Here is a 26,286-nt window from a genome sequence, read left to right on the forward strand (position 1 = left end):
CTCAAGGGTGTTCAGACACTTAGCTCACATCAGCCAGAACCCAAATTCACAAATAGCCTTAAGTTCCTATGTCAAATTCCTCGTATGTTTAGAGCAACTCTCTCTAGCTGCTTCCCAAGGTCCTGGAATTGCTGAATTCTGCTTTTTTTTTGCTGGACCCCAGTGCCACTCTCAAGCTGAATACCCTTCTGCTGGTAAGTTTCTGTTGGGCAGTTCTTAGAACAGGAGGCTGCAGTTGACCTCTCCAGGTCCTTCCAAACCAAGACTTATGTTCTCCCATAGCTTACAAATTTATTTTGCATCTTTCTGGGATTACACTGAGTCTGAGGGTCTCTGTCATGACTTCCCCCTGTCACAGAGGTTCCTGTGTTCACCCAGTTCTGGACAGACCAAGGAGTGGAGGCTGGGACAAATACCATTGCCAAATCAGAATGTTTTACTACAAAGGGCAGTAAAATATGAGATGCTAATCTGAAGAAAACATTTCTTTCTAGATAGAGGCAAAACTTGTACAAAAGTTGTCTTCCTGTGATTCGACTGCTGTCATCTGTAGGTGATTCAGTTCGATTGCTGAAAAAGCTGAGGATCAAAGTAATTTCTTCAGGATTTTCCTTCTGGATAATGGAAAGACCAAAACAAGTAAAAACTACAGAAGCAGCAGCACATTATTCTCCAAGATTAGGATTTCTTAAGAGGAACCTATGGCCCAGAACACACATTTCAAATGAGTACCTTTACACAAATCTCCCACTGGAATATGTCATAAGTTTCAAAACAAGATGGTCAGAGTCAACAATTGCACAGTATCTCCCTTGTCAGGAAAAGCATTTTATTTAAAGCAGTTTCTAATCCACACTGACCCCAGTTCTTTTTGAAGTGTGGGCCAGAATGGGTCATTCTGATCTGCAGCAATATGGGATTTGCTTATTCCTCATTATTCTACATGTTTTTCATTCTGTTCCCAGAAAAAAAACAAGTCTCTTAGCCTCTTCTTGTTCTACAGCTGCTTGCCTGATATTTTCTGAATCATTACCTCCTCTGACATACATCTGATTTCAGTTGGAAGATTGGGAGCAGGGAGTGTTGTACTCTGAAAGGGCATATTCATCTGGAAAGAAGAAAGGAAGAAGACATTTATTTATATGAGAGTGAGAAATCATTCTGACCCCAGTCTATCCGCATCTGCCATTAGCATGCCACAAAAGAGAAGACATTTGATAAATTTTGTGGTAGACTCCCAGTTGTCAAGGCACCCAGCTGCAGGGCTGCATAGTCAGAGACCAGGGCACTCTGACCATGTTTGTCAGGACACAGCATTGCTGTCACCATGCAAGATGTGGATCAGGTGGCCGAAAATGCACTCCAGGGTCAATGCTCTGCCTGCTGCTGCTGCTAATCTGCTAGGATTCAGTTCAGGAAAGGTGGCCAGGCACTTATTTTTCTAGTTCTAGTTACTTAAATTCCTCTTTTGTTAAGTGGGACTGTCATTCCTACTTAAGTATATAAATTCCACCAAGGAAGATCTTTTTGATGCAGCCTACAATGACGATACTAAGTAAAAAAATTCGCTATTGCAGTTCAGGGAAGCCAGGAACACTGCTGCCTTTGAGCTATTGATTTTAACCATCATGTCCAAACTGTTGAAAGAAAGTGGAACCACATGTCTTTTTGCATGAGTTTTTTAAGAAAGAAGCTCTCATGTATCACTTTCTTATCTGCTTTATGTTGAAATGAAGCAAGAAATGTAAACACGGGAGGGCAGGAGCTGTTTAATGCTCTGCAAAACCTTTGCAGTCTGGTAATCAAAACCAGCAGAATTGCTAAGGGGGTCTCTCCTTGTCCCTCCTTTGTCACAGGTTTTACAGGGCCTGCTGGGTCACCTACCTGTTTCATAGTAATCATATATATGCACAGGCACGGGTTTGATGTCTGAGACAGGCAGGCTTTGCTCCACACCGAAGGAGAAGCTGATTTCCTTCTGGGAGACCTGGAAATGGCAAGACAAGAAGATGCATCAGGACTTTTCATAACTATCCCCGAGGCTAAGGCTGAACAGATTTGTTTCTGAATCAGACTGCGTGACAATGTGCTATTCCCTCCAGTTTGTTGATGTTAAACTTGATGTTAAATCAGATAATTGTTTAAAAGCTGTTGCTAAATATGTTTTGCTGCTAAAATTGTGTGCTCTTTTCTTTTCTCCTCCTCCTATTTCCATTGCCAATTACCCCAACCTAACTTCCTGCTAGTGGGGTTTTCAGCACATCAGTATTCATCCTGTAATAGAAAATTGCTGTTGATTTCTTTCCTTGCTTTTACCCAGCAAAAATCACCTTCAGTACCCCTAAGAATCTTCTCCCTACTTTTCTCCCTTTAATTACTCTGATCACAATGTCTCCATTATCCCCTGTGATGCTGGATTGAGTGAATTACCTTTACATCTTTAAGGCACGGGTATTGTTAATATGCTATTAATAAGATTTTTCTTTTATCTGGGAGCCTGTTTTAAACTTCCAGTTTTATTAAACTGAAGGGAAACCTCCCACACTTACCTTCTGAAGGTAGAAGAGTATGTGGTTGTTCTTGACGTCTACACGATCCACAACGGAATTCTCGAACCGAAGCTTTAAATAAGGCAAAACACAGCAAGGTTAGCACGGGGGACTCGCCACGGAGACTTACATATTCCACAGCAAAATGCGATTAAAGCGGCTGCCGTGCTCCTTTTATGCCACCCCGCCATCTAGTCGCCAAAAAAAGAAATGCAGGCGGAGTGTTTTTATAACCAAATGCGCGCAGACCAGTCACAGCGGTGAGCAGTTCCATCCGCCAGCTTTGGTATTTGTGACTTTCATCATCCACATAAGAACTCTCTCATTTCAAAGAGAATTTACAACTAATTTCTGCAGCTCAAGCTGACTCACTTGCTAGAACATTGTATGTTTTGAATAAAGGTTTAAAAACATTAAGAAAAGAATGAGAAAAAAATTATTTTAATATCAAAATACACAAACCTAAAATATGCTAAACTTTAAAAAACAGCTATTTTTCCCCAAGTGTATATGAAGAGGAGTAGGATGCCAAGCAGAATAGCGTCTCAACAGAAAAAATCTTCCAAAGAAAATGTATTAATTTCACATAGTTCTAGCCAAAAAAAAATTCAGGCCTGAATGCTGAATGATATAAATACACAAAGACAGACTCTACCAAGAATTTAATTCTTCTTTATATCTGCTTGAAAATTACAGCTCATGACTTGAAGGTAACTCATCTAATGTGAACCTAAATTGTATTAGGAACCTAAATGAGGTGCTTATCAGTGTTGTCCCCAGAATTGTCATCATGACAATCAAATTTCTGGATAGTAAAGAAGGAGGACCAAAAAAGGATCTCCTTTTTTTGTTGTTTGTTAAACTGTACTGTAGAGGAAGAAATAACCCTTGTCAAAGGGATAATAATGCAAAATGCCAATTAAAGCAATTTAACTAGGGCAGAAGTATTTCTACATTCAGTATTTCTGCATTTAGTATTTACATTTCTATATTTGTGACTACAGACTCGTGCACACAGACGCTCAGGAGCACAGGGAAACCCCAGCACCCTGAGCAGAGCCCTGGAGCACTCTGAGCCTCTCCCCCTTGGGGCTGCCACAGGGCAGTGACCAGCCCCTAGGCAGAGTGTGAGAGCCACCAGGGGAGCCAGCAGCAGAATATCCTGGTGTCACCTTGCAGGCTGAAGGGGAAGGCTGCCTACAGACCACGGGGCTCAGTGTGGGATGCTGGGACTCAAGAAAGAGTTTTTTGGGGTGTTTAGGGGAAGAACCAGAAGTAACAAAGAGAGGGATAAAATCCAATTGGAAGGGAAAAGGGTGGAAAATGAGATAAAAGAGTCCAGTTGCACATGAAGAGGTTGGTGGTCAGCACACTTGTCTGCCCTGCACCTGGTCAGCACAGCCTCTCCTGCCTTCTTAGTAATCTCTTTCCTGGCAATTTTCCAGGGTGAAAGGTTCTCTATTCCATGTGAACGTGTGTGCAGGGAGTGCAAGTCCCTGAAGAGAGGATCAGAGATCACAGGGACAGTGTTCCTGGGGTGCCAGCATCCTGAGACACCAGACTTCAGGCTGGTAGTGACAGGGGTATGTGTGTCAGCAGGTGCTCACCAGAGATAAACTGGAACAGCAGCCAGCTACTGAGTCAGGCAGAAACCTGACCCAAATGCTGGAGACACCAGAGGATCCCAGACAGCTACCAAAGGCACCAGAGTGTCCGAGCCTATTCCTGGAGAAACCATACAGTATTGGAGATGGACATCGGTCTGGAGCAGCTAGAGGAGACTTATTTGCATGTCTGTATGTGTCTGTTTGACATCACTGTGAGACCAGAGGAGCCCAGCTCACCTGCTGCATGTTTAAGAATGCTTATAGAGGCCCTCACCATGCATGCAGGGTGATGGGGACCTCAGCTCCAGGCGCTGAAGTGGGGGTCAGGCTTTGAAGGAGGCACAAGTCCAGGTGCCAGCAACTCACCAGAGCAAGTGTCCAGGGGCAGCTGCTGGGCAGACTGAGTGCCTGAGGCCAGCTACCACGAGGAGCCACCACATTGTGTATCTGCATGTATATATGTGCTTGTGCATGTTTATGTATTTATTTATTTCTCTGTTCCACAAATGAGATTTTAATCTGCTGAGGCAGAAAAAGGGAAGAAGATAAGGCCATTTGTGCTATCTGTGTTTGTGGAAGTGCTGTCTTTCCTCTCTGCTGATCTGTGTGGCACATATATGATGTATATATGGCTATATATGTGCAGTGTGTATGTCTGCCTATTGGGAATACACACTGAACTTTGCTGTTGGTTGGACCTGGGGATATGAAGTCTCAGCTCTCCTGGGCTAATCTCCTGGATTTGGCAACTCCTAACCAATTTGTCTTCAACACATAAACAGCTACAAATTTGAAGCCCAGAGTATGTGAGAAATGGCTATCCCAGGGATTTTACAGTAGTACCATGGGCTCAAATTTGCTTATCAGAGACTCTGTTTATCAACTTCCTACCTTCTTACGCTTTATCATTCACATTGGTCCCATTTTTTACCTTTTTCAGGGAAGATTCTTCAGGAACATATCCTGAGAGCATTTTCACATCAATGATAGCCATGTTGGAGACGTTGCGGTTTCCTGTGTAACTAAAATGAGAGAAGCTCTGTTAGTCTGGTCTGCAAATGGAAAGGAGACCAGAGAATGACACTTTTAGCTCCCAGTAATCCCGCTTTTCTTCCTACAGCTGCGGAGCAGCAGTAAACTGCTCGTACTTAGATCCTTTCTTGGATGCTTTACCAACTGTGAATGCAAGGGGGTAGGTCAGTAAAAGGAAGTTACCTGGCAGAGAGGACAAGGTCAAACTTTGGTGGATAGTTGCCTGTGCAAGACACATTTGCTGTCCTTACGGACAGAGAGAATCCTGCAGCTTTTTTTGGCAAATGGATGTTGTATCTCAGGGTGGTCTGAAAGAGACAGAAAGTGTGGGATGGTGACAGGAGAGCATGACATACGTAGAGGAATAAAGCATGGAGAGCCCCCTGCTCAGTTCCCAGAGGGTGGTTCAGAGCAGACTTCCCAGCTGGCTTACCTGCAGATAGACACAGCCAGTGCCATTCACCTCCACGCTGTAACTCCCTGGAAGAGTGGGTAAGGACGCCTGCTGCAGTAAGAAGCGGTTCTCGTCATTCACCTGGAAAATCTTACTGGGGGTCTCCATGAAGTGGACTTGGACTGTATTAAGATTTTTTTTGGAGAAGGTGAGATATGCATACTGGGCTAAAGCCTGGAGAGCAACCACAGTGTCCTGAAAAGAATAACACGACCCCCAGTTAGATACCCAGGTGTAAGATGGTGTGTGAGGTTTGTGCAGCTCCTGTTTCCCTGACACCTTGTCAGTACTTGTGAATGCAGGGGGGTGTAGCCATGATATTTGATGAAAAATCCTTTCCTTAGGATTTTTCCTCTTGAGAAGCTGAGAGGCCTCAGGAACAAAGTGTAAACAATGATTGTTTGCTGCTGTGGAATGTAACAGGTGGATCTGTGACTGGTCTCGTGTGGTTGTTTCTAATTAATGGCCAGTCACAGTCCAGCTGCCCAGACTGGGTCAGAGACAAACCTTTGTCATTCATTCCTTTTCTATTCTTAGCTAAGCCTTCTGATGAAATCTTTCTTCTATTCTTTTAGTATAGTTTTTAATATAATATATATCATAAAATAATAAATCAGCCTTCTGAACATGGGGTCAACTTTCTCGTCTCTTCCCTCATCCTGAGACCCCTGCGAACACAGCCACAGGGGGGCTTTGCAAAGAGCCAGGGAGACAAAACACAAGTTCTTGTAGAACTCGTCCTAGTGGACAGAAAGCTGTTCCTGAGCCACCACTGTGCTCGGGTGACCTGTAAGTCCATCTGTGGTGCATTAGGAAGGGCTTTGGGTGGAGGGGGCTGATCCTGCCCCTCCACTCAGCCCTAGGGAGGTGTATCTGGAGTGCTGTGTCCAGTCTGGGCTCCTCAGTACAGCAGAGACATGCAGCTCCTGGAGAGGGTCCAGAGGAGCATCGTGACAGGAATGATTAAGGGACTGGATCGTCTCTTACAAAGGCTGACAGAACTGGGCCTGCTCAGCCTCGAGAAGAGACAACTGAGAGGGGATCTCACAATATCTTAAGGGAGGGTGTCCAGAGGATGGATCCAGGCTCTTCTTGCTGGTGCTAAACGATAGAAGAAGACAATGGGCAGAAACTGAAGCACAGGAAATTCCACCTGAACATGAGGAAGAATTTCTTCACTGTGCAGGTGACTGAGCACGGGGACAGACTGACCAGAGAGGTTGTGGAATCTCCCTCACTGGAGATGTTCAAGAGCTGTCTGGACACTATGTGCTCTAGGATGACCCTGCTTGAGCAGGGAGGTTGGACCAAATGACCCCCTGTGATCCCTTCCAGCCTGACACAATCTGGAGCAACTGATTTGAATTAGACCTGGGAAAATGTGACTGCTGTCCATGGCTAACCTGGAATTCAGGTAAATTCTCACTGCTTAAAACCAAATCATGTGTAAAGCTACACAGATCATGGTGAGCCTTTGACAAGGCAACCCATGAAAGCACCAGTTATCCAGTATTACTCTAATCCATATGCAGTCAGAAAGATTTCCCATCATTTCCCAAGATTCAGCTTGCAGACTGTACTGCTTCAAGACGCTTTCTTTTTACCACACCCAGTTGTTACCTGGCTGGAGGAAAAGCCACCATATGGGTTCTGTTGTTTGATAAGCCAGTACACAACACGGGAAATGTAAGATAAGTCTTCTGGAGTGAGTTTGGTTCTGTTGAGCAGAGCCAGGAGCACATAGCTGGTCATTTCAATCTCAGCAGAAGGGGCACGGGAATAGAAGTCAGAGAAACGTTCTGCTGCTGGCTTGTTTTCTCTCTGCCAGTAAACAGATCCACCTGAAAACAGAGAAGTGGGGTGTAAAAAGCATGGAAAAAAACAAGTGTTTTGAGGTCTTGGTGTCCTGAACTGGGTAAGTTTTACTACCAAGTTGGAAAAGAAAACAGAAAGGGATAGAAAGGGAATTAATAAAAGCAGGCTGTGTAAGACAAAGAGGGATTGAAGTGAAAGCAGTGTGGTAGAAGTATGCTAAGGTAGTTGCAAACAGGAGCACATGACATAGTCAAGGGAGTTTGCTCATCATTCCAAGAGGAAACGAATTGAAAAATTAGGTACAATCTTTCAATACCTTGGGCTGAGACATGCAGGGGGCTCTCTCTCCCCCTAAATTATTTCAAAATTTCATAGATCAGGCCACAGTTCAAACTTCTGTGAAGCCAAAAGAGACAGACAGAAAAACTCCAAGAGATAAATTCAGCAGCACAGCAGGCACGAAAGGCAAGGGAAGGGAGAGCATTCCTGACAAAAGTGTGCATCAGAACAGCTCAGATGGTCCAACAGGCCGTTCCACCAGCTGCACTGCCTCACTGCCTCTGCCATGGCCACGCTGCACTTACCAGCCCTGACAGCCACCCTGTCCAGCTGCTCAAGGAAGAGCTGGCGTCTTTCCTCTCTGCCAGATAAGCCATAAACATAGGCAAGGAGGGCCTGGTTGTACAGGTTGTGGATCCCCCTGTTAAATGCAGTCTCCAAACAGTTCATGCCGCTCCGAACGACGGGATGCTGGTAATGCAAAACACAGTGGGGCGTCAGGTACTTGGATTTGTGCCTCCACACTATACTTTCTAAATACCTCCATCATTGCTTAAGCTGCAACCTCTGACTCTTCATGCTAGAAATATACATGATCCATGGCATGTTTAAGGGCCTAGAGAGTGTATCCTGTAAAAAAATGCCCTTCCAGTCATGCTGCCTGCTTTCTAAATTTATTTAGAGGCAGCATGGCCAAAATAAGAGAGCACTGTTTTTCTTCCTGACTCCTGAGATGAGCCTATTAAAGAGAAACCATTGTGCCTTGGTTGCTTTAGCAATAAAATGTGGATCATTTTTACAGAACTATGTAAAGTGCACTGAGACCTCATGATTAAGCAGGCTCTCTCAAATGGATATTGCTTGTTTGCTAGATATAGCTACCAAGGTAACTCTTCAGACCTCTTAGCCTTATTGATTATCTCTGTGAACTCTTCTTCCTCTCAAGACATCACCAGCACACTACTAACCATGTCAGGTCTCTGCAGTTTCACTTAAACACATGACACAAGGTTTTGGAGCTGCTTACAAAGATATTGGAAACTAAATTCATGTTGCTATAGAACTGTTTGATTCTGCACAATGTTTTCATCCTCTTGGTCTTGTGTACCTTGATGATGGCTGATACAGCAGTGTGTGAGGGATGTTCAAAAAATCACACGTCTAGAGCGTGTTTGCCAGATTTGGAACAATTCTCCTCTTCCCCATTACATAAAGAGCAAAGTCGGCATAAACACAAGGTGACAAGGATATGGAGGAAATATATTACAGAGAACAGAACTTGGCTCTCATTTCCCAATGCCTAGCACTACAACCAGGAGCTCATAGTTTCCTTCCATTATTAAGATTTCCACAGGGAAAAGGGCATTGGAACCAAACGTGCAAAGTGAGTTTGTAGACCGAAGATTTAGATAGCTTGAACTTTGGACTGGGCAAATTCAGAGAAAATTCCAAAGTGGATTTTGGATGGAGTGGGCAAATTCAGTCTGGATTTTGCACCTACTTAGACTACCATTGTCTAAACCAGCTGGATTCCTCAGGGGTGTTTCAAGCTGAATTGTAAACACGTTAGATACTTGCAGGAGACTGCAGGGTTCTGAAAACAACTGTCTACAGTCAACTACTGTCCTACAAACAATGTTTGAGTTCCTCATTGTAAAGGAAAGCTGATGTGAGGACTGTGACTTAAGCAGTTTGACTGGGCTAACAGCACCAAAAACCTACTGCAGCAGAGTGTCCAGCCTCCAGCAATGATGCCACAACATAGGCTGTGAGGGAGTATTCAGCTTCTTCTCCACCCTGATGAAAAACAGGCAAAGAACTGGTTAGGACGAATGTCCTAGAAATAAACAACATATGAATTAATTCATAGTTCACGTATCAGTTAGATTTGAGATCAGCAGTAATTTCTGTCTCCCTGTGTGCACAGGAACAAGAAAGATCAAGTTCACAGAGAATAAAGCCAAAGAAATTGACTGCATCTTCTTGGCTTTCATATGTGTGTAATAAAGAAGAAAATAGCTTGTGGCTGAGCACAAGATGCAGTGGTGGAAAATAAAACCTGGGACTTAGAAAGTTCTACTTGTTTTTACCTCATCATAAAGAGCATACGTAAGAATCATGCCCTGCTTGTGTAGGAGAGACACGAGATAACACCACCAAGAAGAGTAAGGCTGAGGGGAAGAGTAAGTTTGTGTCTTATCCAAATAAATCCAGACAGAAGGACTGGAAGTTTGTGGCTATACCTTCAAAGCATTGTTGAAATGTGATCCAGCATTTTCAAAGCAGCCATCTGACTTCTGCTTGCTAGCCAGCCAGATCAAAGTCTGGGACTGGACGTTGTCATCAATGTAGATGTAGCGTCTGGCTTGCTCCAGGGACTTGTACACGAAGGCAGTGAGCCTGCAGGTGATCCAGAAACAGAAGGCAGGTATAGTGTGAACACGACCAAGCACATTTACCAGTGCACAGGATGTGCATGGAAAATTATGTAAAAAGAACTTCATAATGTTTGAGGTAAAAGAAGAAAGCGTTTTATCAGTTTTAAGTAAATAAAATACATAAAATCCTGATACTAAAAATTGACCTGATATGTCTGCATTACTGTGCTGAAACCATTCTTTTAGAGCAGTGGTAAAGCATAGACACAGGTTAGTGACTGATGTTAGCCATTTCTAGTCTTAGTTAATTGAATTATGAAGCAAATCAAGTTGGAAGGGATGTTTGGAAGTCTCCTGTTCAACCACCTGCTTAAACTAAGGCCAACTTCAGAGATGTGTCAGGCTGCTCAGTCTTTTGTCCAGTCATGTGAAAGTCTCTAGAGATAGAGATATCCACATCTTCTCTGGGCATTTATCTCAGTGCTACAGCCTTTTCCTGGGGAAGATTTTTATTCCTTCTCCCCACCTGGAGTTGTCTCTGTAGCAACTTGAGTAAGGACAAACTCTTGTCCTCACTCTGTGCAGCTCCAACAAGAGTCTGACTGTATTTTCACACTCCCCATCTAGGCAGCAGAACAGTTTATCCAGGTCTCCCATTATTTTCTTCTTCTACAAGCTAAACAAAGCCAGATCCCTTAGTTTCCTGTTGAACATTATGTACTCCAGCTCCCAACCATCATACCAACCTTTGGTTCCCCACTCTCCAGTTATTAATTTCTCCTTTACTAGGAGATTCAAATTAATTGAACTATATACACTTAGTCTATAAAAAATAAGAATCACTGCATACTTGGATCTTTTTTCAAAGCCTAAAGATCCTGTGCTAGGGAAATAGAACATCACTTACCACACACTCCCTTCTCTATCTCGTAACCCAAAGGAGCTGTAGGATCCATCCCTGTGTTTGTATGATAGCTGTTTCTGGTAGCCTGAAAACACAATGAAGAAGACATATTTTCTAATCCCAGAAGAGGATTTGTTCTGCTGTTTGTTGAAGTGAAGCAGTAAGACTTTTGGATTTGGTGTCAGGTAATGTGTGTCTGGCAAATAATGCCAGCCACTATGAATTCCAGCTGCTTTTGCTCCTGGAAAAATGGCATGCTGCTTTTGGGGTGCTCTCATTGCCTGCTCCTGTGCAGTTATTGTGGTACTGGAATTCAGAGATCAGTGCTCACCATGTAGGGCTGAAGAGTTCGAGGCAAAAAATCACAATACTAGAGCACGGAACCATGGTTTATTCTGAGTTGGAAGGGACCAACAATGGTCATCAAGTCCCCCTCTTAACCATGCAAAGAACCCCTAAAATCCCACCATCTGCCTGATAGCATTGTCCAAATGCTTCTTAAACCCTGTCAGGCTTGGTCCTGTGAGCATTTCCCTGGGGAAGAAGATGGAAGAATCTGAAAACCTCTTACCTGTGGATAAATAACTAGTACCCCTGACTCTAATCTCTTCAGTCAGCTGCCCTGTTTTATTCAGATAATCCAAGGCATAGATGACGGGTGTGAACAAGGCCATGTTCTGTTCTCCACAGCCATAAGGCATATGGAGGAGGTTGTCCATGTTCCGCAAGGCTGTGCCCAAAATGTCTCCTGAAGAGTGAAAAATGTAAAGAAGTCAGCCCAGTTCAGACATGCTTTTATTACATAGCATTATACATCACTCTCTACTTTCTTATTATGAAGCCAAGGGCAATGACTAATTTAGAGCAATCATAGTAACCAAAGACACATCATAGAAGAAAAGTGCCAAACCGTCCCCATTTTCCATTTCTTATCTGGATGATGGACACCTGGGAGAAACTGAGAATTTGACAGAAAAAAATGAGCACCACTACTGGCTGTCATGGCTTCTGAGAAACAGCTAAGAATCCTTGGAAGGGTTAGATTTCCCTGCCCTTTACAACCTGCCTCCTGTTTTTGCATGCACTTGTGAACGTGTTGTGTGGGGTAGGACGCTGGCAGGCTGCAGAGGCTGCAACTGCACAGCATCACACAGACATGGGCACCCAAACCAACTGTGCTTAGAAAACAGTCTGAGTTCAGAACCTCAAAAACATTTCACTGAAGAGAACCCTCAAGCCTTACGAATGACTTTCAGATTAGCAGAGTCGATTGGGACCTGAAACTTTTATTCTATGGGAACTTATTGACTTACAAATGTTTTTCATTATGCAAAATGATAAATTTGAAATTATGCAGTCAGCAAAGTTCTGTAGATTTCTTTCCAAGAAATTAAGATAATTTGTTTCAAAGAAGTCTGCCTTATGCTACTTTTCATTTGAATCAGCTGTTTTACTACACTGAGCTGGATATGCTAATGCAGTATAATCTGAAATGCAATATAAATGGAAATTATTGGACCACTTCGTCCCTTCTTGATATGAGAGAATTGCGAGCAAATTTTGCCTCCCACTGCCACTTTGCAAAGTAGAAAATTTACCTTCTAAAGTCAGGAATAATTATTTCTTCAGCTTTACATAAGGTTTGTTTGTGAATACATGATGGCACTTGGTGCAGCACAAGAGAAACACCATTTTGCATTCAGTTTAATACTTGAACTTACCAATGACAGAAAAATAAGCTCTGGCTGATCCCTGCACTAGGTTTCTTGGCAAGCTGAGAGACACTTGTTCAGAAATCATTTCGCCTGATGAGAAAATGTGAAAAGAAGACTTGTTAAAATTATGGGGGTTTTTACAGAAGTCTTGACTGTTATAGTCCTCAGTTTGGGTAAGGAAAATGCTGCAGAGGCTTGCCCAACGAGCCAAAGGTATATGAAAATCCTGACCTAGCACCCTGACCTGTGTCCTAGTCACCCTAGGACATCATGAATAGCTCTTTCCTCCCCTGGAAGGGTCTCTGGCTTTGTAGGACAAGATGTACAAGACAGTGAAGCAGTTCCACTTAACTCCCTGGAATGAATGAATGAATGAATGAATGAATGAATGAATGAATGAATGAATGAATGAATGAACTTTTCTTACCTTTTGCACAGATGAGGGAGCTCTGAGTCAACTCCTTTTTAATACCTTCAGGCTGTTTGATTGCAATGAAGTGGTCAGGAAGAGAAAGAAAAGTGCAGAGCATCACCATGAAACCATGACATTTAGCAGTGCAAGACAGTTTGTGAATATGGCAATGCAGACCATGCACCTCTTGTACCCAGTCCTACCCTAGCTGCACTAGAATATCTCTTGGTCCATGGCTCCCTCTCTTGCCCAAGATCCTTCCCAGAGCACTTTCCTACTCAAAAAGCAGTTTAAAAAATAGGTATTTCTAGCTTCTGTCCAATTAATCCTATGTAGCTGTTGCTTTATGATGCTCAAGATAAACCCTTTCCCTCTTATATCTTTCCTCCACCCTCCTCCTTCGTATTCCAGTCATGTGCTAAAGGTTCTTTAAGGTAAGGTACAGAATCTCCTCCCTTCTGGTTCCATGGGCCGTCAGGACATGTGCTCAGGGTCCCAAGAAGGAGCCAGTGGGAAGAGGACAGTGGATACTGGGGCCACCATGATTTTCACTCTTATTCTGATATGGAGAAGCCTGTACACAGGTACTCTACTCCCTCCCTCCCTCCCTCCCTCCCTCCCTCCCTCCCTCCCTCCCTCCCTCCCTCCCTCCCTCCCTCCCTCCCTCCCTCCCTCCCTCCTAACAGCCTCTAACCCCCAGCCCCAGGAATTCCAGTTTCCACCAGGCAGAAAGCACCTGCAGATTTCCAGCCATACCTCCACAAGTAGGGTTTGAAACAAGGTGTCCCTGTAAAGGGTGTTCTCTTCTGGAGATGTGCTGTTTCCAGCACCTCTGGTGTTCAGTTGGGCCTCAGCAGTAATCACAAATTTCACCTCACCTGGAAAGACAACCACAGCCAAGAAAATGAAGTTATTTTCAATGTATACAACTACCCCTAGCTTTGACTGCCTCTTCTATGTGGATGAACTGCCCAGAAATGCATTTTCTCTAAAGACAGCTCAGTATAACCAAATTTCATCAAGATTCCCTACCAGTTCATTAGTGGAAAGGAGTGCTTGCCCGGGGTCCTGGTATGACGAATGAAAGAGAGGTCATCCTGGCCAAAAACCAGACATTCACTACCAATTTCCACCTCTTCTCAGCTTTGTACTGAGTTTTCTCTGGCCTAGGGCAGTGTGGCAGTTGTTTAATTATAGCTCTTCTGCCTTTATTCATATTTCAACTTTTGGAGCACTTACACATGTAAGTAATTAGCAACTGCTTTTAAAAAAAAGACAATGTGGACTTGAAGGCAGTGTGGATTAACACAGCTACAAAACTGGGAAGGAGCAGTGTCCTTATTGCCCATGGAGAATCTAGTCCAAAATTATTAGCAAATTTATTAGCAATTAATGGAGCTGCTCAGAAATGCCTGCTTGTGGATTATTGATGCTGCCCTAAAGGGTGGGAGCAGAAAGATCAAATGGGGATATACCAAGGTGATAAAAAGACAAACTTACCCAGTTTTTGGGGGCTAACAGCCCAAATATATGTTTTTCTTTCATTGGCACACACTGTTGCTGTGTTGCCCCCTGATGAAAGAATCTCTGCCTCATAGTCTCTTGACTGTGCCAGAACTGCACTGATCTGGGACAAAGAAAGAAGGAGCAAGATGACAAATGAAAGAGAATGACCTTAAAATCAGGCTGCAGAGCAAAGGAGGCTGCTGCATTAGTATTTATGGTGCTTTGCACAGCACAGGACCCACACCCTCTGCTGAGGTTCCTCCTTCAAGAGCAAAAATATCTCTGGGAAATAAGCAAACCACACAGGAAGTAAAAGGGACCTTGACATACCTGGACACACTTATTGAGGTAGTTGAAAACATTGGCTATTAAGTTAAATTTTTCCCCTCGAGTGACCGAGTATGGCAGGGTGAGGTCCACAAAGAACGGTTGGAATGCTGTCATGGAAACAGGGGAAGAGATGCCAAACCCAGCATCATCCTGCACACAGAAAGCACTGGCTTTCCATTCTGTGATGCTGTCAGGAATGGTGTAAGAGACATCCACCTCTCCTCTGGAACTGAAGAGAATAAGAAACACAGAATGAGAAATGATCTTAGGAATTTTTCAAGACAAATTATAAAACTCAAGCAGGCTTTCTTCTCAAGTTAGAACTTCTGTTTTCATCTCACTTTCTACAAGATACCTTTCCACATATTAAAAAAAAAAGCAATAATGCTTGAAGTAAAGGTGCTGGCTCACTACAAGTTAAAGCACTCAAATACTCAACTTTTAAAATTTAGAAATACCGATTGTTGAAAAACCAGAATGCCCAACTACACCGATTAGAATCAATAAATTTAGATTAATGTTCTAGAACATCATTTGAAGGCATAATTAAGATGGAAATATTATAATTGAAAATGCTGTGATAGCCTGAAAGAAAATAAAATAAACTGAGTTTTTTGCTGCTGAATTAAAAATTGGATGAAAAATAACAAGCTTCTTCTCTCTCCTTTAAAAAATACTTTTATCTCACTCTTACCCCCTATTTATTTCTCCCCACCAGAAAGACAGGAGACAGGGCACAGAATATTTGTCTGCAATTGTCATTCACCAAGATGGGAAAAGTAGACCCACACCTACAAAGCAAACATATGTTCCACGGCTCCTTCCCAGAGTCCATTTTAGCTAAATGAATCAACTCAAAAAGGAAGAAAGAAGTGAAGATAAACATACTTACTCTGTGTTAACCAGTTCCCAAATCCAGGTCTCAGGGAAGTATTTCCGAACAGTGCTGAAACCACCACCCCCTGCAGCCATAGCCCCTTCACCTAGAAGTGGGGATATGATTAAAGGATAGAGACATTAGAGACATCATGGGAGAAGAATCTTCTGTCAGACATGCTTCACCACCACAAATGAACACTAAGTACCCTGTTTGAACATTCTTGGATTTCCCACCCCCCATATAACAGGGAAAATTCTAAGAGGTATGAGAAGAAACAATTTCTTATCTATTCTCTTTTCCTGTGGGAAAATACTGGAAATGTTAGCTATTTTACAAGACATATCATACTGAAAGGTCTTGCCATTCAGTTAAAAAAGTGTGTTCCCCATTCTCTACAACTTGCTCTCTTTGATTTGCAAATGGGCACCAGCAGCCAGTACTGTCATCAAGGCTTATAAACGCTTTACACCGACTTAGAATCACAGAATCATTTAAAAAAATCTAGGTTGGGAGCAACCCCTGTAACTCTCTAGTCCAACTTCTTGAAGTAGGACTAACTTCAACGTCAGATCGGGTTGCTTCTTGTGCAGCTCGGTTTTGAAAACCAGCAGGGATGGAGATTCCAAAACCTCCTGGAGATCCACTTCTAGTGTACTACAACTCTCACGAGGAAGATCTTTTTCCTGATGTTGAGTAACACTTTCCTTTGTGGCAACTTATGACTGGTACTTTTGCTCTTTTGCTGAGCAATCTGACTTGATGGAGAGAGAACCATAACTTTTGCTGATCTATAAAGGCCTTGGAGACTGTGTGCTAAGTGTGCCACATGCTGTGTGAAGTCTTGACTTTTAAATATTTAATTGAATTATGATTTGATGAAAGATTCTGACCTGAAAACCCTCGAAAAGCCACTATCAGTTTATAAAAGAAGCAGCACCACAGTATTCCTTGTTTTTTCTATACGCACCCGCACCTGAAACAAAACTGATTCTACTGCAAGGACTGCCAGGAGGAGATTATAGGATGCAAACTAGGACACACAGGGCTATTTCCCAAAACCCCTCACTACACTGGCTGTCTTTTTATACAAGGAACTGCTTCAAAGACCAGGTGGACTGAGACCGGAGATACAGAATGAACTTTCTTTTACCTAAGGCCTTGAGATTGGCGTCCTGATAGTGATAAGGGTAATTTTCCGTTTCTGATCTCTCTTCATTGCACAGAACTGGTTTCCGTAGCACAGAGTTGGTGAACACTTTCAGACCCATATCCTAAATGTGAAAGAATCTCTCAAATCACTCAGAGCATTCACTGGCTGCCAGTGCATATCACTGATTATCATTCCTCATTTCTCCCCTCCCTCCTCCCAGTTCATCCTGTTCTTTCAGCCGTGAATGCGGCAGCTCTGCCTCTGTGCATTTCTTACGGAGCAGTGACACCTCGTGTTCTGCAAAGAGCAGCGATGATGAGTCTGATGTTGGCCTCATGTCTCAGGGTACAGGGCCAGTGTATCAGGAATCAAGGGGCCTGCATCACAGACACTGATCTCTACCAGAAATGCCTGGAGTCATGAGCCGAGGCCACGGTCCTGCTTAGGTATTGTCTACTGAACCATGGGCACCAGCCCACTGATTTTCTAGCTGTGATTTTCAGAGCTCCTGAGTAAGTGATGAGGAAAAAACGGCAGAAATGGGGTGATTGCGGGCTTTAGGCAGTTTCAGGCATCAGCTGCCTTCTCTCAGCAGTAAGAACCACCACCTGAGAAAGTTGAATGCTAATGCTGATGAAATCTTCTGGATTCCTTCCCACTTAAAGAGCCTCCCACAGAGATCATATACCTTGAAAATCTTGTAGACATCTCCATCACGGCTGACATTCACAGGTTCAAAGTACAAGCCATCAGAAAAGATGGTTTTGGATGGGGTACACTCCTGTGGCCTGTCATCTTCCAGGTTGACCCCATTGTAGTAATAGCCATATAAATCACCTCTATGCAGCTGATAGTACACCTGGAGGTGAGAAGGAGCAGTTTAAGCACAAGGAAGGTATCAGGCAGGTGCAAAATCACAGATATTCAAAGCTTATGGTGGTCTCTGAGCAATCCTGTAGACTTCAGTGGGCTTAACTAGCGATGCCTACCTAGGGAGGAACAAACAATTTGGACTGAGCTGTGCCCTCCTCCTCCTGAGCCACAGTGGTTTTGTGGAGTGAACTTGAGCAGAAAGCATGGAGATACGCTCTTGAGTTAAGCAAAGAGGAGATGAGTGTTACAAGACAATAGCTGTCATGTACACCTCTGTTCTGGGCCCAAGGCTATCTGAGCAATGTGAATTGTGCAATTATGTAAAAGTTAAGTAAAAATGCAATTTTGGCACAATCATTCCACAGTGAGGAAACGTGCTGTCAAGGATTTACATAAGGCACATTTTTGGGATATATGTTACACTGCCATGCTTCCCAAAAGCAGTGCTGTGTTATCAGTTTCTGTCTTTAAAGCATACAATTGCCTTAGACCTTCCTTTAATCACAGAAGTCTGTTCCCAAGGGAAAAATAAAAATACAGTCAGAGACATCACAGGTGGGACCTGGGCTGTTCCTAGCTCAAAAGAACACAGGGCTGGGGATGTGACTTACGCTCTCAGCAGACAACTCTTGCCCAGGCTGAAGAAGGACGCCCTGAATTGCCCGCAGGGCACAGAAGGAGTTGGCAGCAGCTTCCAGGTGGAGCCCAACTTTAGAGCCTGGGAAACCCTGCTTCTCTGAGAACTTGAGCTGGACCTGGAAATTGGCAAATCCAAGACAAGCCCACGGAAATTAGGTGAATCGATTTGGCACAGAGATCTGAATGTGCCCTTTCATCAGCACTCACCGTTCTCTGTAGGACAGAGCTCCTGCCGCTAGATGGCCCGTCTGGATCAGCTTGCAAAATTTCACACAACCTCCTCCCACCCTAAACACCCTTCCCTCTCCATCGTGGGGAGAGTTTTGTCTGAGCCTGAACCGTATGTGCCAGTTCCAGGGACGGCTTCTCATGATCCCAGACATGCCTGCACCTTTTCCATTCCTAAATGCCATTCCCAGTGCGGGGCTCTTGCTGAGATCATTTCCTGACCATTTTTCAGCAAACCCCAATTTATCCCTTCATAAGAAAGCAAAGGTTTCTACCTTGTTTTTGAAGCATATATCGCTGCGTATCCTGGAGCTGTCAGCCACTATCTCTCCAAGAGGATGCACTGTGTAGAGCAGCAATCTGGCACTGGGGGCCAGCTTCTCAGTGACAGTCAGTGTGATGGAGAATGTACCTCTGGAAGCTGTGGAAGGAAGGGACATGGATCAGGGAAGGACAAGCCAGCAAGAGCACATTTTATTCATAACCTAGAAACACCTTTAAAACCCAGGGAACTGGATATTGGAAGACTCATCTCTCAGTGGCTGAGGGACAGCTCCCATCAGCAAGATAACAGATACAAATTGGAGGATGCTGAGACCGGGTGCTTTTCAGAGAGAGGTCTACACTGGGAAGAAGTTAAACATGGAAATCTGTGCACAATTGCTATGAGAGGAGTGTAACATTGCCTTTGGGTCTGAAAACGAAAACCTCCTGCACCAGAGAAAATACAACAATATCCTGAGTTAATGGAGAATTCTCTTAACACTAAGAAATAGGAAATTCCTCTCTACATGGATGAAAACTACAAGTACATGGACAGGGAATTAAGTTTAAGACTAAAGATGGTAAATATAAAATAAGTCCTATCTAGGGAAAAAGTTTTACTTAAGCCACCTCCTGAAGTGTGCAAATAGACCAGGTTCTGCAAGAAAACTGATTTTTAACAATGAAAGAACAAAGGTCAGGATTGCTGTAATTTGTGGGTATTTGGAGACTTCTGAAAGGGCAATGAATTTCAAGAGTTGACTACTAAATATCCCTTTCAAATGGGACACCTATTATTCCAAACTTTAAAATGTTATATTATTTTAGTTGGTGATGACTAGGATGTCACATGGAGACCATAAATACTGCATGGCATTATAAAATACTACAATAAAACATATGAAGGTTGCATTCCCTGTGTTTGATCACAACAAAATATGTTTCTATTAACAAGATAAAATTGATTATTATATGGGAGGTTGGCTAGATGCCGCAGCAAAAGAAAATGATTCTGTGAGCAGTAACAGGTCATGGGATTTAGGGACTAGTACTTGATTTAGCCACAGTTCTCTGCTTTCATCACTTGCAAAAGTTACTGTGCTCCAAAGTACGAATAGTAATATGGTCTGGCACTTACCACCAGAAATGCTGACTTGCTTCTGGCCACTGAGAGTAATTTTTCCTTGTGTCATCACCTGGGCATAGAAAAGTCTCATGAAAGGGGATCAAAAGCACCTTCTCCCTTCCACCATGAAATCACTGATTTTGAGTATTGTTCTGAGAAGCCTTGAAGGCCATCAGGTTGAGCCACGATCCATAACCACTGTCTGATCATGAGATTTCTGCCTTACAGGACGTTTGAGAGAAGCTGAAAAAAAGGTGTTTTAGGGGTAACATTAGGACTTACTACATAGTAGAAGTTTGTGTGTGTGGCATTGCCGTAGCCTTCTCTGTTCAGGACATAGTGAACATTGATTGTTCTCTGCTGGCCACAGCTGAGCTTCTCTGTCTCTGGCTCAATTTTCAGGAAGCTGTTGGTCCGGGAGTAGAAGCGCCGGACAAGGAACGAGGCTTTGGGCTCGTTATCAATCCCCCAGATAAAGTCTGCACATTCATCTGGTGCCTGCTTGACCTATGATACAGAAAACCATCCATGTGGAATCAACAGTGTGGAAAAAAAAGAAAATGCAAGGCAGGTGAGAGGCAAAGGCTTCTTTTCTGTAAAATATTCTGTTGGGAAACTGATTTTGTGAGGCTGTTTAAGCCATGAGCAAGAACTGGTGTGAAAAATTTGTGTTTCACCAATGAAGAGTGAATGGCCTTCTGGACACCTTTAGGCATCCAGATGCCTGTGGCACGTTGCAATAAGGGGGTTATTTTAGTTTTTCTTCAGGTTTGGCACCAGTTGCATAAACTGCTGGGACTTACACTGAATTAGAATGGCATTGTTCTAAATGACACATTTTTACTCAGCTCTTTCCATCCCACCAGAATAAAGGCGTGACAATACAAGAAGACCATGGGATGATAACAGGCATGAGTTTGTGCCAGCAGAAATGCAGGGAAGCAGTCAGCAGCAGTGAAAGAAGCTGGCACGCACCAAGGCTAGATGGGGAAGGCAGTGCAGTCTCTGAGGAAGGTCCTCTAACACACAGAAGAAAGAGAAGGAAAATGAATGCAGAAAGAGCTTCTAAAGGGGAGGGAAAAGCAGGGAAGGACTGAAGATCCTGACAACCTAAAACCACAGATGGGGGGCAGTGTGCCTCCTCTCAGGCACTGGTGTTTTCTCATACGAGTTTTGCAGAGTTTGCTGGTATTCCTTCTAAACCCTCTCTCCCATTAAGTATCTATTAATTAATTAGATTGCAGCCAGTGTTTACTTACTGTCAGCTTCAAACTGGGATCAAAGAAGTTGGATGTGTCAATGGAAAAAGCAGCAATGCCGGTTTTGTCCGTGGTGTATTTGGCCAGATAATCTCCATTGAGCTCCAGCAGGACAGTGCTGTTGGCAACAGGCTCACCATCCATGTTTGTCACAGTGATCTGAACACAACAAATACCCAAGGGATTCAGGAAAAAACCCCAAAGAACAGCAACAACAAAAGAAAAGCTCTGTTTACTAGAGGATGGTCACTTAAACACCTAAACTGAGGACTGTTGCAGGGAGCAGAAATCAAGAGTGAAATGTATTGAAGAGGCACATGCTGCTCAATATTTTGAGGGAGCGGGAGTTCTGCAACAGGAAAGTTCCCATCAGTGGGAAATTCCCATCAGTGCAGAGTAAGCTATGTGTCACAAAGGGAGGAGGAATATTTATCGAAGAACATTGATTAACACACCTAAAACAAGGAGATGACTCCATGGCCACAGGCAAACTGTGGAGCTCAGCAGCACCTTTTAACTCCTACCTGTCTGTGCACACCCACAGTCTCCACTGCCTGTCATGATGATGCTGTACAGGTCATCACCCTTTTTGTGCCTGGTTCATCCTGCACGTGTAGGTTGCTAAGAAGTAGGAATGTGCTCCAATATCTGTACTGCTGTAAGCAAACATCTCTGGGATTGTGTGATGCAATACAGGGTGAATTCTACCTTTAGTTTAGGCATAACTGTTTCTGAAGAATTTTCTTGAAGGCTCCTCTTCCCCATTCATATCACCTTCCACTTACTCACTTTTTAGGCATCATCTGACTATAGAAGAAAAGAGACCCTGACATGTCAGGTGTGATGCAATTCTCTTTTTTTTCTAGGAGTATCAAGAGAACTATAGAGTCTGTTATGTTTGCAGCATTATTTTGGGAAGCTGACAGCACATTCAGGTGAGAGCCATAAATGGGACAACACGGAGATCATCATGCTGGATCTTAGGGAGTTTGGGTCTAAATGTATCCTCTCATGTACCCACCTCACCATGGTAAGGAATTCCCCTCTTGTAATAGGAATCCATATTCCTGAACAGCACTTGGTCATTTCCTTGGTTGACTGAAACATAGTCATAGCCCTTCATCTGGATACCTGTGAGACACAGTCAGCACAAAGGAGAGGAAACAGAGATCAGACACGGGCAGAAAGCTGTTTCTTTTGATAAGCTCTATGGAGCAGTGATGCTCTGGAGGGAGAGCTACACAAAGAAAACCATAATTGCTGCCTGTTTGCCACACAGATGGTGATCCAGGGGACTCCTCTCAGGAAGATCCATGCATTGGCTTTCATCAGTTACTCCCAATGCCCACTTGCTGTTACCTGTCCCATTTTCAGTGACGATGCTTTCTATGTTGAGGCTGGCATACATCATGGCATAGCTGCGGTACAGCTGGAACTTTTTGATGGAGATGACACTGTTGAGGCAGCCATCCTTTCCCAGCTGAAATAGCAGGACAAAGGGGAAAACCCATTTTTCTCAAGGCTTGCAAAATTGCTCCTCATTATGTCTTAGTGCATCTCTGAAGAGCTCCCTGCCTACCTTACATTTCTTGCTCCCCAGCTCCTATCCCAGATGACTCATGTTTCAATCCCAGATGTTTCAATATTATTTACTCTAGCACCTGGAAATTTCTCTCCTTATCCCCTCTAGTCTTCTCTATGCTCATGCTCCTTCTTAAACCCATCTTGCACGATGCTTTTGCTCCGTGACCACAGCACATTGAGTTGGAGCTAGTGGACAAATTATTCATTCATTCACAATAAAGTGTTGTCAAAGACTCCCAGCAGAGTTCTGTTGATTAGATTTGGTAAGAACACAGCCCCAGTGTTTCAGAAATTATTACAAATTTACAGTTTCATAAGCTTCCCTCCTTCCTACTGATTCTTTCTGGGGGAAAAATCAGTCTTTTAGTGAGGTCTTTCAGCGTTGCCTGTGAGATAGTGAGAAAAACCACACCACTGAGATTGTCTCTCTGGTGTTCCCTTGGAAATTAATGAGGCCACTGAATACTGTGCTACATGGCTAGTAAAGCTGACAGGGAAGAAAAGACTTGTTATGTATCATACCAGCCCAGTGACAGCTTCACAGGTTTTTTTCCAGTTTTGTACACACATTGGACTATAAAAGCGCTGCTGACACACGTTAATTTGGGCATTCCCTTGCACTGGCTGGCCATAAGTGTACCTAGGAGAGGAGGAAACACGAGAATTCAATCATGTGGATTTCACACGAGACTTGCAAAAGTTGCAGAGTAATGCAGACTCTAAATCCCTCCTCAGTATCCAGAGCACAGACAGAAGAGAAATTGGGAATTACAGTCAGCCCTAGTAGAATTCCCTTTACTATTTTTAGGCTGTTTCTGCCATTTTGTTAAAAAAACCCTGTTTCACCATAGTTTTGGTGCAATCATTCTTTAAGGCCTGAAGCTGGAAGGCAGTGCTGGACTCAGGATACCATTCCCTGCACCTTCTTCTCATTGGTACCTTACACAACAAAGCAGAACATATTGACCCTATTCACCCTTTTAGCTCCTGGCACCCTGCACTTTGGCAGGACCACATCCAGCAATTTTAATGATAAACTCTCATTTTCTGTAATAATAAAAAAACCAGCTAGCAAGTAGGAAGTGCTTGATTTGGACACACACAAAATCTCCCGGTTTTAATTCTGCTGTGTAGCAGGGGAAGAATATCATAGACTCATAGGAGAAGAATATAATGACTTTCATGGTATTTTATATCATGAAAGCCATAGCTAAAGGAATTGCTCTAAGCCACATTCTAAGCCAGCAGCAGGATCTCTGCTTCCCAGCAGAGCACACCATCCAGTACCATTTGTTGTGCAAAATTGTGCTGTCTTCAGCTCTGATACTTACGAACCACAAACCGTCACCCTGACTTCTTCATCAAAGAAAGAAATCGTCTTTGGCCCAGTGGTTGTCACTTCAAATTTTGGCAGCACTGAGAATGTAATGTGAATATGACTGATCAGCAATTGCATGGCATACACAGGTGTGTGTGTGTGTGTGTGTGTGTGTGTGTGTGTGTGTGTGTTTAAGACAGTTAAAAAAACCACAGTTGGCAAAGACATTTTCACCAACAAGGGAGAGGAAATGGATCAAAGAAGAACCTAACTAGGAACTGGCTGTAGTATATTACAGCAGAAAAAAATAACCTTCTGTGGCACGATGAGTAACCTCTGTAAAATTAAATAATAATCATCCTAATAACTGTAACAGTCACAGCAAAACTCATGGTAAGTCACTTTAATCTCCTTTCTTAGAGAAAAATGAGTAATGCCAATGTCCCAAACTAGTTAAGCTCTGGAGAACAAAAGTTATTATGCAATCCAGTTGCAGTGAAGGAGAAAGGCAACAGATTAAGTGAAATAACCAAATCAAATAGATTGCTGACACCATCTCTCTTCAACTTATCTTTTATCCCAGGTCCCATAGCTGGGAAAGGCCTGTTTCTCATGCACCAGTCCACCCAGCTCTCTCCATGTCTTTATTTTCCAGGCATGATGAGGAGAATTCAAAGGACTTAAACTCTGCATTAGTAGCTTTTATCTGACTTAAGCAGAGCCTCACTGCTAGTACAGGGTAGTTAATGAGCCTTGCTTACCATACTCCTCCACTCTGAAGGACTGGTACTCTTTTTCACCTGACTTTGTCTCCACAGTAATTTGGTAAGTCCCCAGAATAGGCTCTGGGATTAGTGGAAAGGAGAGCTGGACGATTCCATGCTTCGATGTCACCTCCAGCCACTGGAAGATCTTGTTTTGCTCTGGATCCTGGAAGAAAGAGACGTAGCAAAACCTTTATCACCATTTCTTGCCTTCTTTCAAAGCCTGTCTTCAGACATATTGGCTAAATGAGTCACAGGCTAAGAGTGCTTTGGGGCTGATGACGTGCGCTCTGACTTTCCATCTCTGCTTGTGGATTTAACAAAACTAAGTTTATGTTTAACTGGGAATTAGCTACACTGACAGACGGACTCAGATCATTCAGAAACAGTTCCTGATTGGGACATAGGCTGTGTATGGGACACAGGCTGCCTACCTAGAACACTTGCAGCATAAATCTCTCTGACTCAGATGCCTTTGTAAAGCAGGAATATTATGCTGGCCTCTCTCAGAAAATGCCTGGAGACGTGATGTGAAATGTGGCAGAAGATGATTCATTGTTAGCCCATCCCCATGAGAACATGGCACTTCAGAAAGTCCCCATTCTTATGCCTGTGTATGATAATGAGGTATTTAACCAGTTACTTGCTGCAGTCCTCCCAAGGTCAGCCTGGACAGAGCACTCCTGTTTGAACTCTAAGGAAGGGCAGAGCAGCACCCCCACACTGCCTCTGACTAACAGCTCCAGTTCTGCTGATTCCTCCTCCTCTGGCGCTGGTAGAGGATATTGCCACTCTTCAACCTCAAATCCATTGGCTTTAAATGGTGTGCTCTGGATGAGTCTCCCTCAGCTGCTGACTCTATGGGAAATGGCGCAGCACAGTCTTCCCAAAGGAGTTTGTGCTTTAATTTCATGTTGTATCTCTTACCTCAATGATGATTCTGGGGTACTGGAGGAGGAAATAAAGGGAGAGAAAAAAAATTATCAAAACAATAATCTAACAGTGGAGGTTGATAAACGCTAGAACATAAGGAAAACTGTTAACAGCTTTTTCTGGATAGAGAAGACTGGGCCAGGGAAACAATTTAAAACTCCTGTCTGTAATTAAAAAGATAATTCTAAGAGGCTAACCTGTTTGTGAATTTTTTATGCAAAAATATCCAGTCTTTTTCTATTTATCTGGGACTACAAAATCTGAGTGCTGTGAGAGATTTCTACAAG

At 43.3% G+C, this 26,286-nt stretch overlaps 1 protein-coding gene across 1 annotated transcript in view; it reads right to left on the reverse strand.

Moving 5' to 3' along the window:
• Positions 1-1,055: 1,055 nt before the first annotated feature.
• LOC311151158 (ovostatin-like) overlaps positions 1,056-26,286 on the reverse strand; it is a gene marked incomplete at its 3' end in the record, with an annotated part of 28,928 nt that continues 3,697 nt past the window's right edge. The window contains exons 5-35 of the mRNA XM_084201392.1: positions 25,994-26,014; positions 25,064-25,232; positions 24,316-24,400; positions 23,507-23,624; positions 22,760-22,880; positions 22,422-22,531; positions 21,401-21,559; positions 20,424-20,648; positions 20,154-20,211; positions 19,027-19,172; positions 18,496-18,639; positions 17,700-17,870; positions 17,012-17,132; positions 15,874-15,964; positions 14,982-15,210; positions 14,646-14,772; positions 13,902-14,023; positions 13,161-13,212; positions 12,740-12,823; positions 11,590-11,766; positions 11,022-11,103; positions 9,980-10,136; positions 9,459-9,533; positions 8,042-8,207; positions 7,263-7,483; positions 5,622-5,837; positions 5,372-5,496; positions 5,088-5,178; positions 2,550-2,621; positions 1,885-1,987; positions 1,056-1,108 (exon numbers count right to left, since the gene is read on the reverse strand). Of these exons, the coding sequence (XP_084057518.1) occupies positions 1,056-1,108; positions 1,885-1,987; positions 2,550-2,621; positions 5,088-5,178; positions 5,372-5,496; positions 5,622-5,837; positions 7,263-7,483; positions 8,042-8,207; positions 9,459-9,533; positions 9,980-10,136; positions 11,022-11,103; positions 11,590-11,766; positions 12,740-12,823; positions 13,161-13,212; positions 13,902-14,023; positions 14,646-14,772; positions 14,982-15,210; positions 15,874-15,964; positions 17,012-17,132; positions 17,700-17,870; positions 18,496-18,639; positions 19,027-19,172; positions 20,154-20,211; positions 20,424-20,648; positions 21,401-21,559; positions 22,422-22,531; positions 22,760-22,880; positions 23,507-23,624; positions 24,316-24,400; positions 25,064-25,232; positions 25,994-26,014 (3,891 nt within the window). The remainder of the gene's footprint in view (positions 1,109-1,884; positions 1,988-2,549; positions 2,622-5,087; positions 5,179-5,371; positions 5,497-5,621; positions 5,838-7,262; positions 7,484-8,041; positions 8,208-9,458; positions 9,534-9,979; positions 10,137-11,021; positions 11,104-11,589; positions 11,767-12,739; positions 12,824-13,160; positions 13,213-13,901; positions 14,024-14,645; positions 14,773-14,981; positions 15,211-15,873; positions 15,965-17,011; positions 17,133-17,699; positions 17,871-18,495; positions 18,640-19,026; positions 19,173-20,153; positions 20,212-20,423; positions 20,649-21,400; positions 21,560-22,421; positions 22,532-22,759; positions 22,881-23,506; positions 23,625-24,315; positions 24,401-25,063; positions 25,233-25,993; positions 26,015-26,286) is intronic.

Source organism: Fringilla coelebs, assembly GCF_963513975.1.
Source record: "Fringilla coelebs genome assembly, chromosome: 2".
Lineage (NCBI taxonomy): Eukaryota > Metazoa > Chordata > Aves > Passeriformes > Fringillidae > Fringilla > Fringilla coelebs.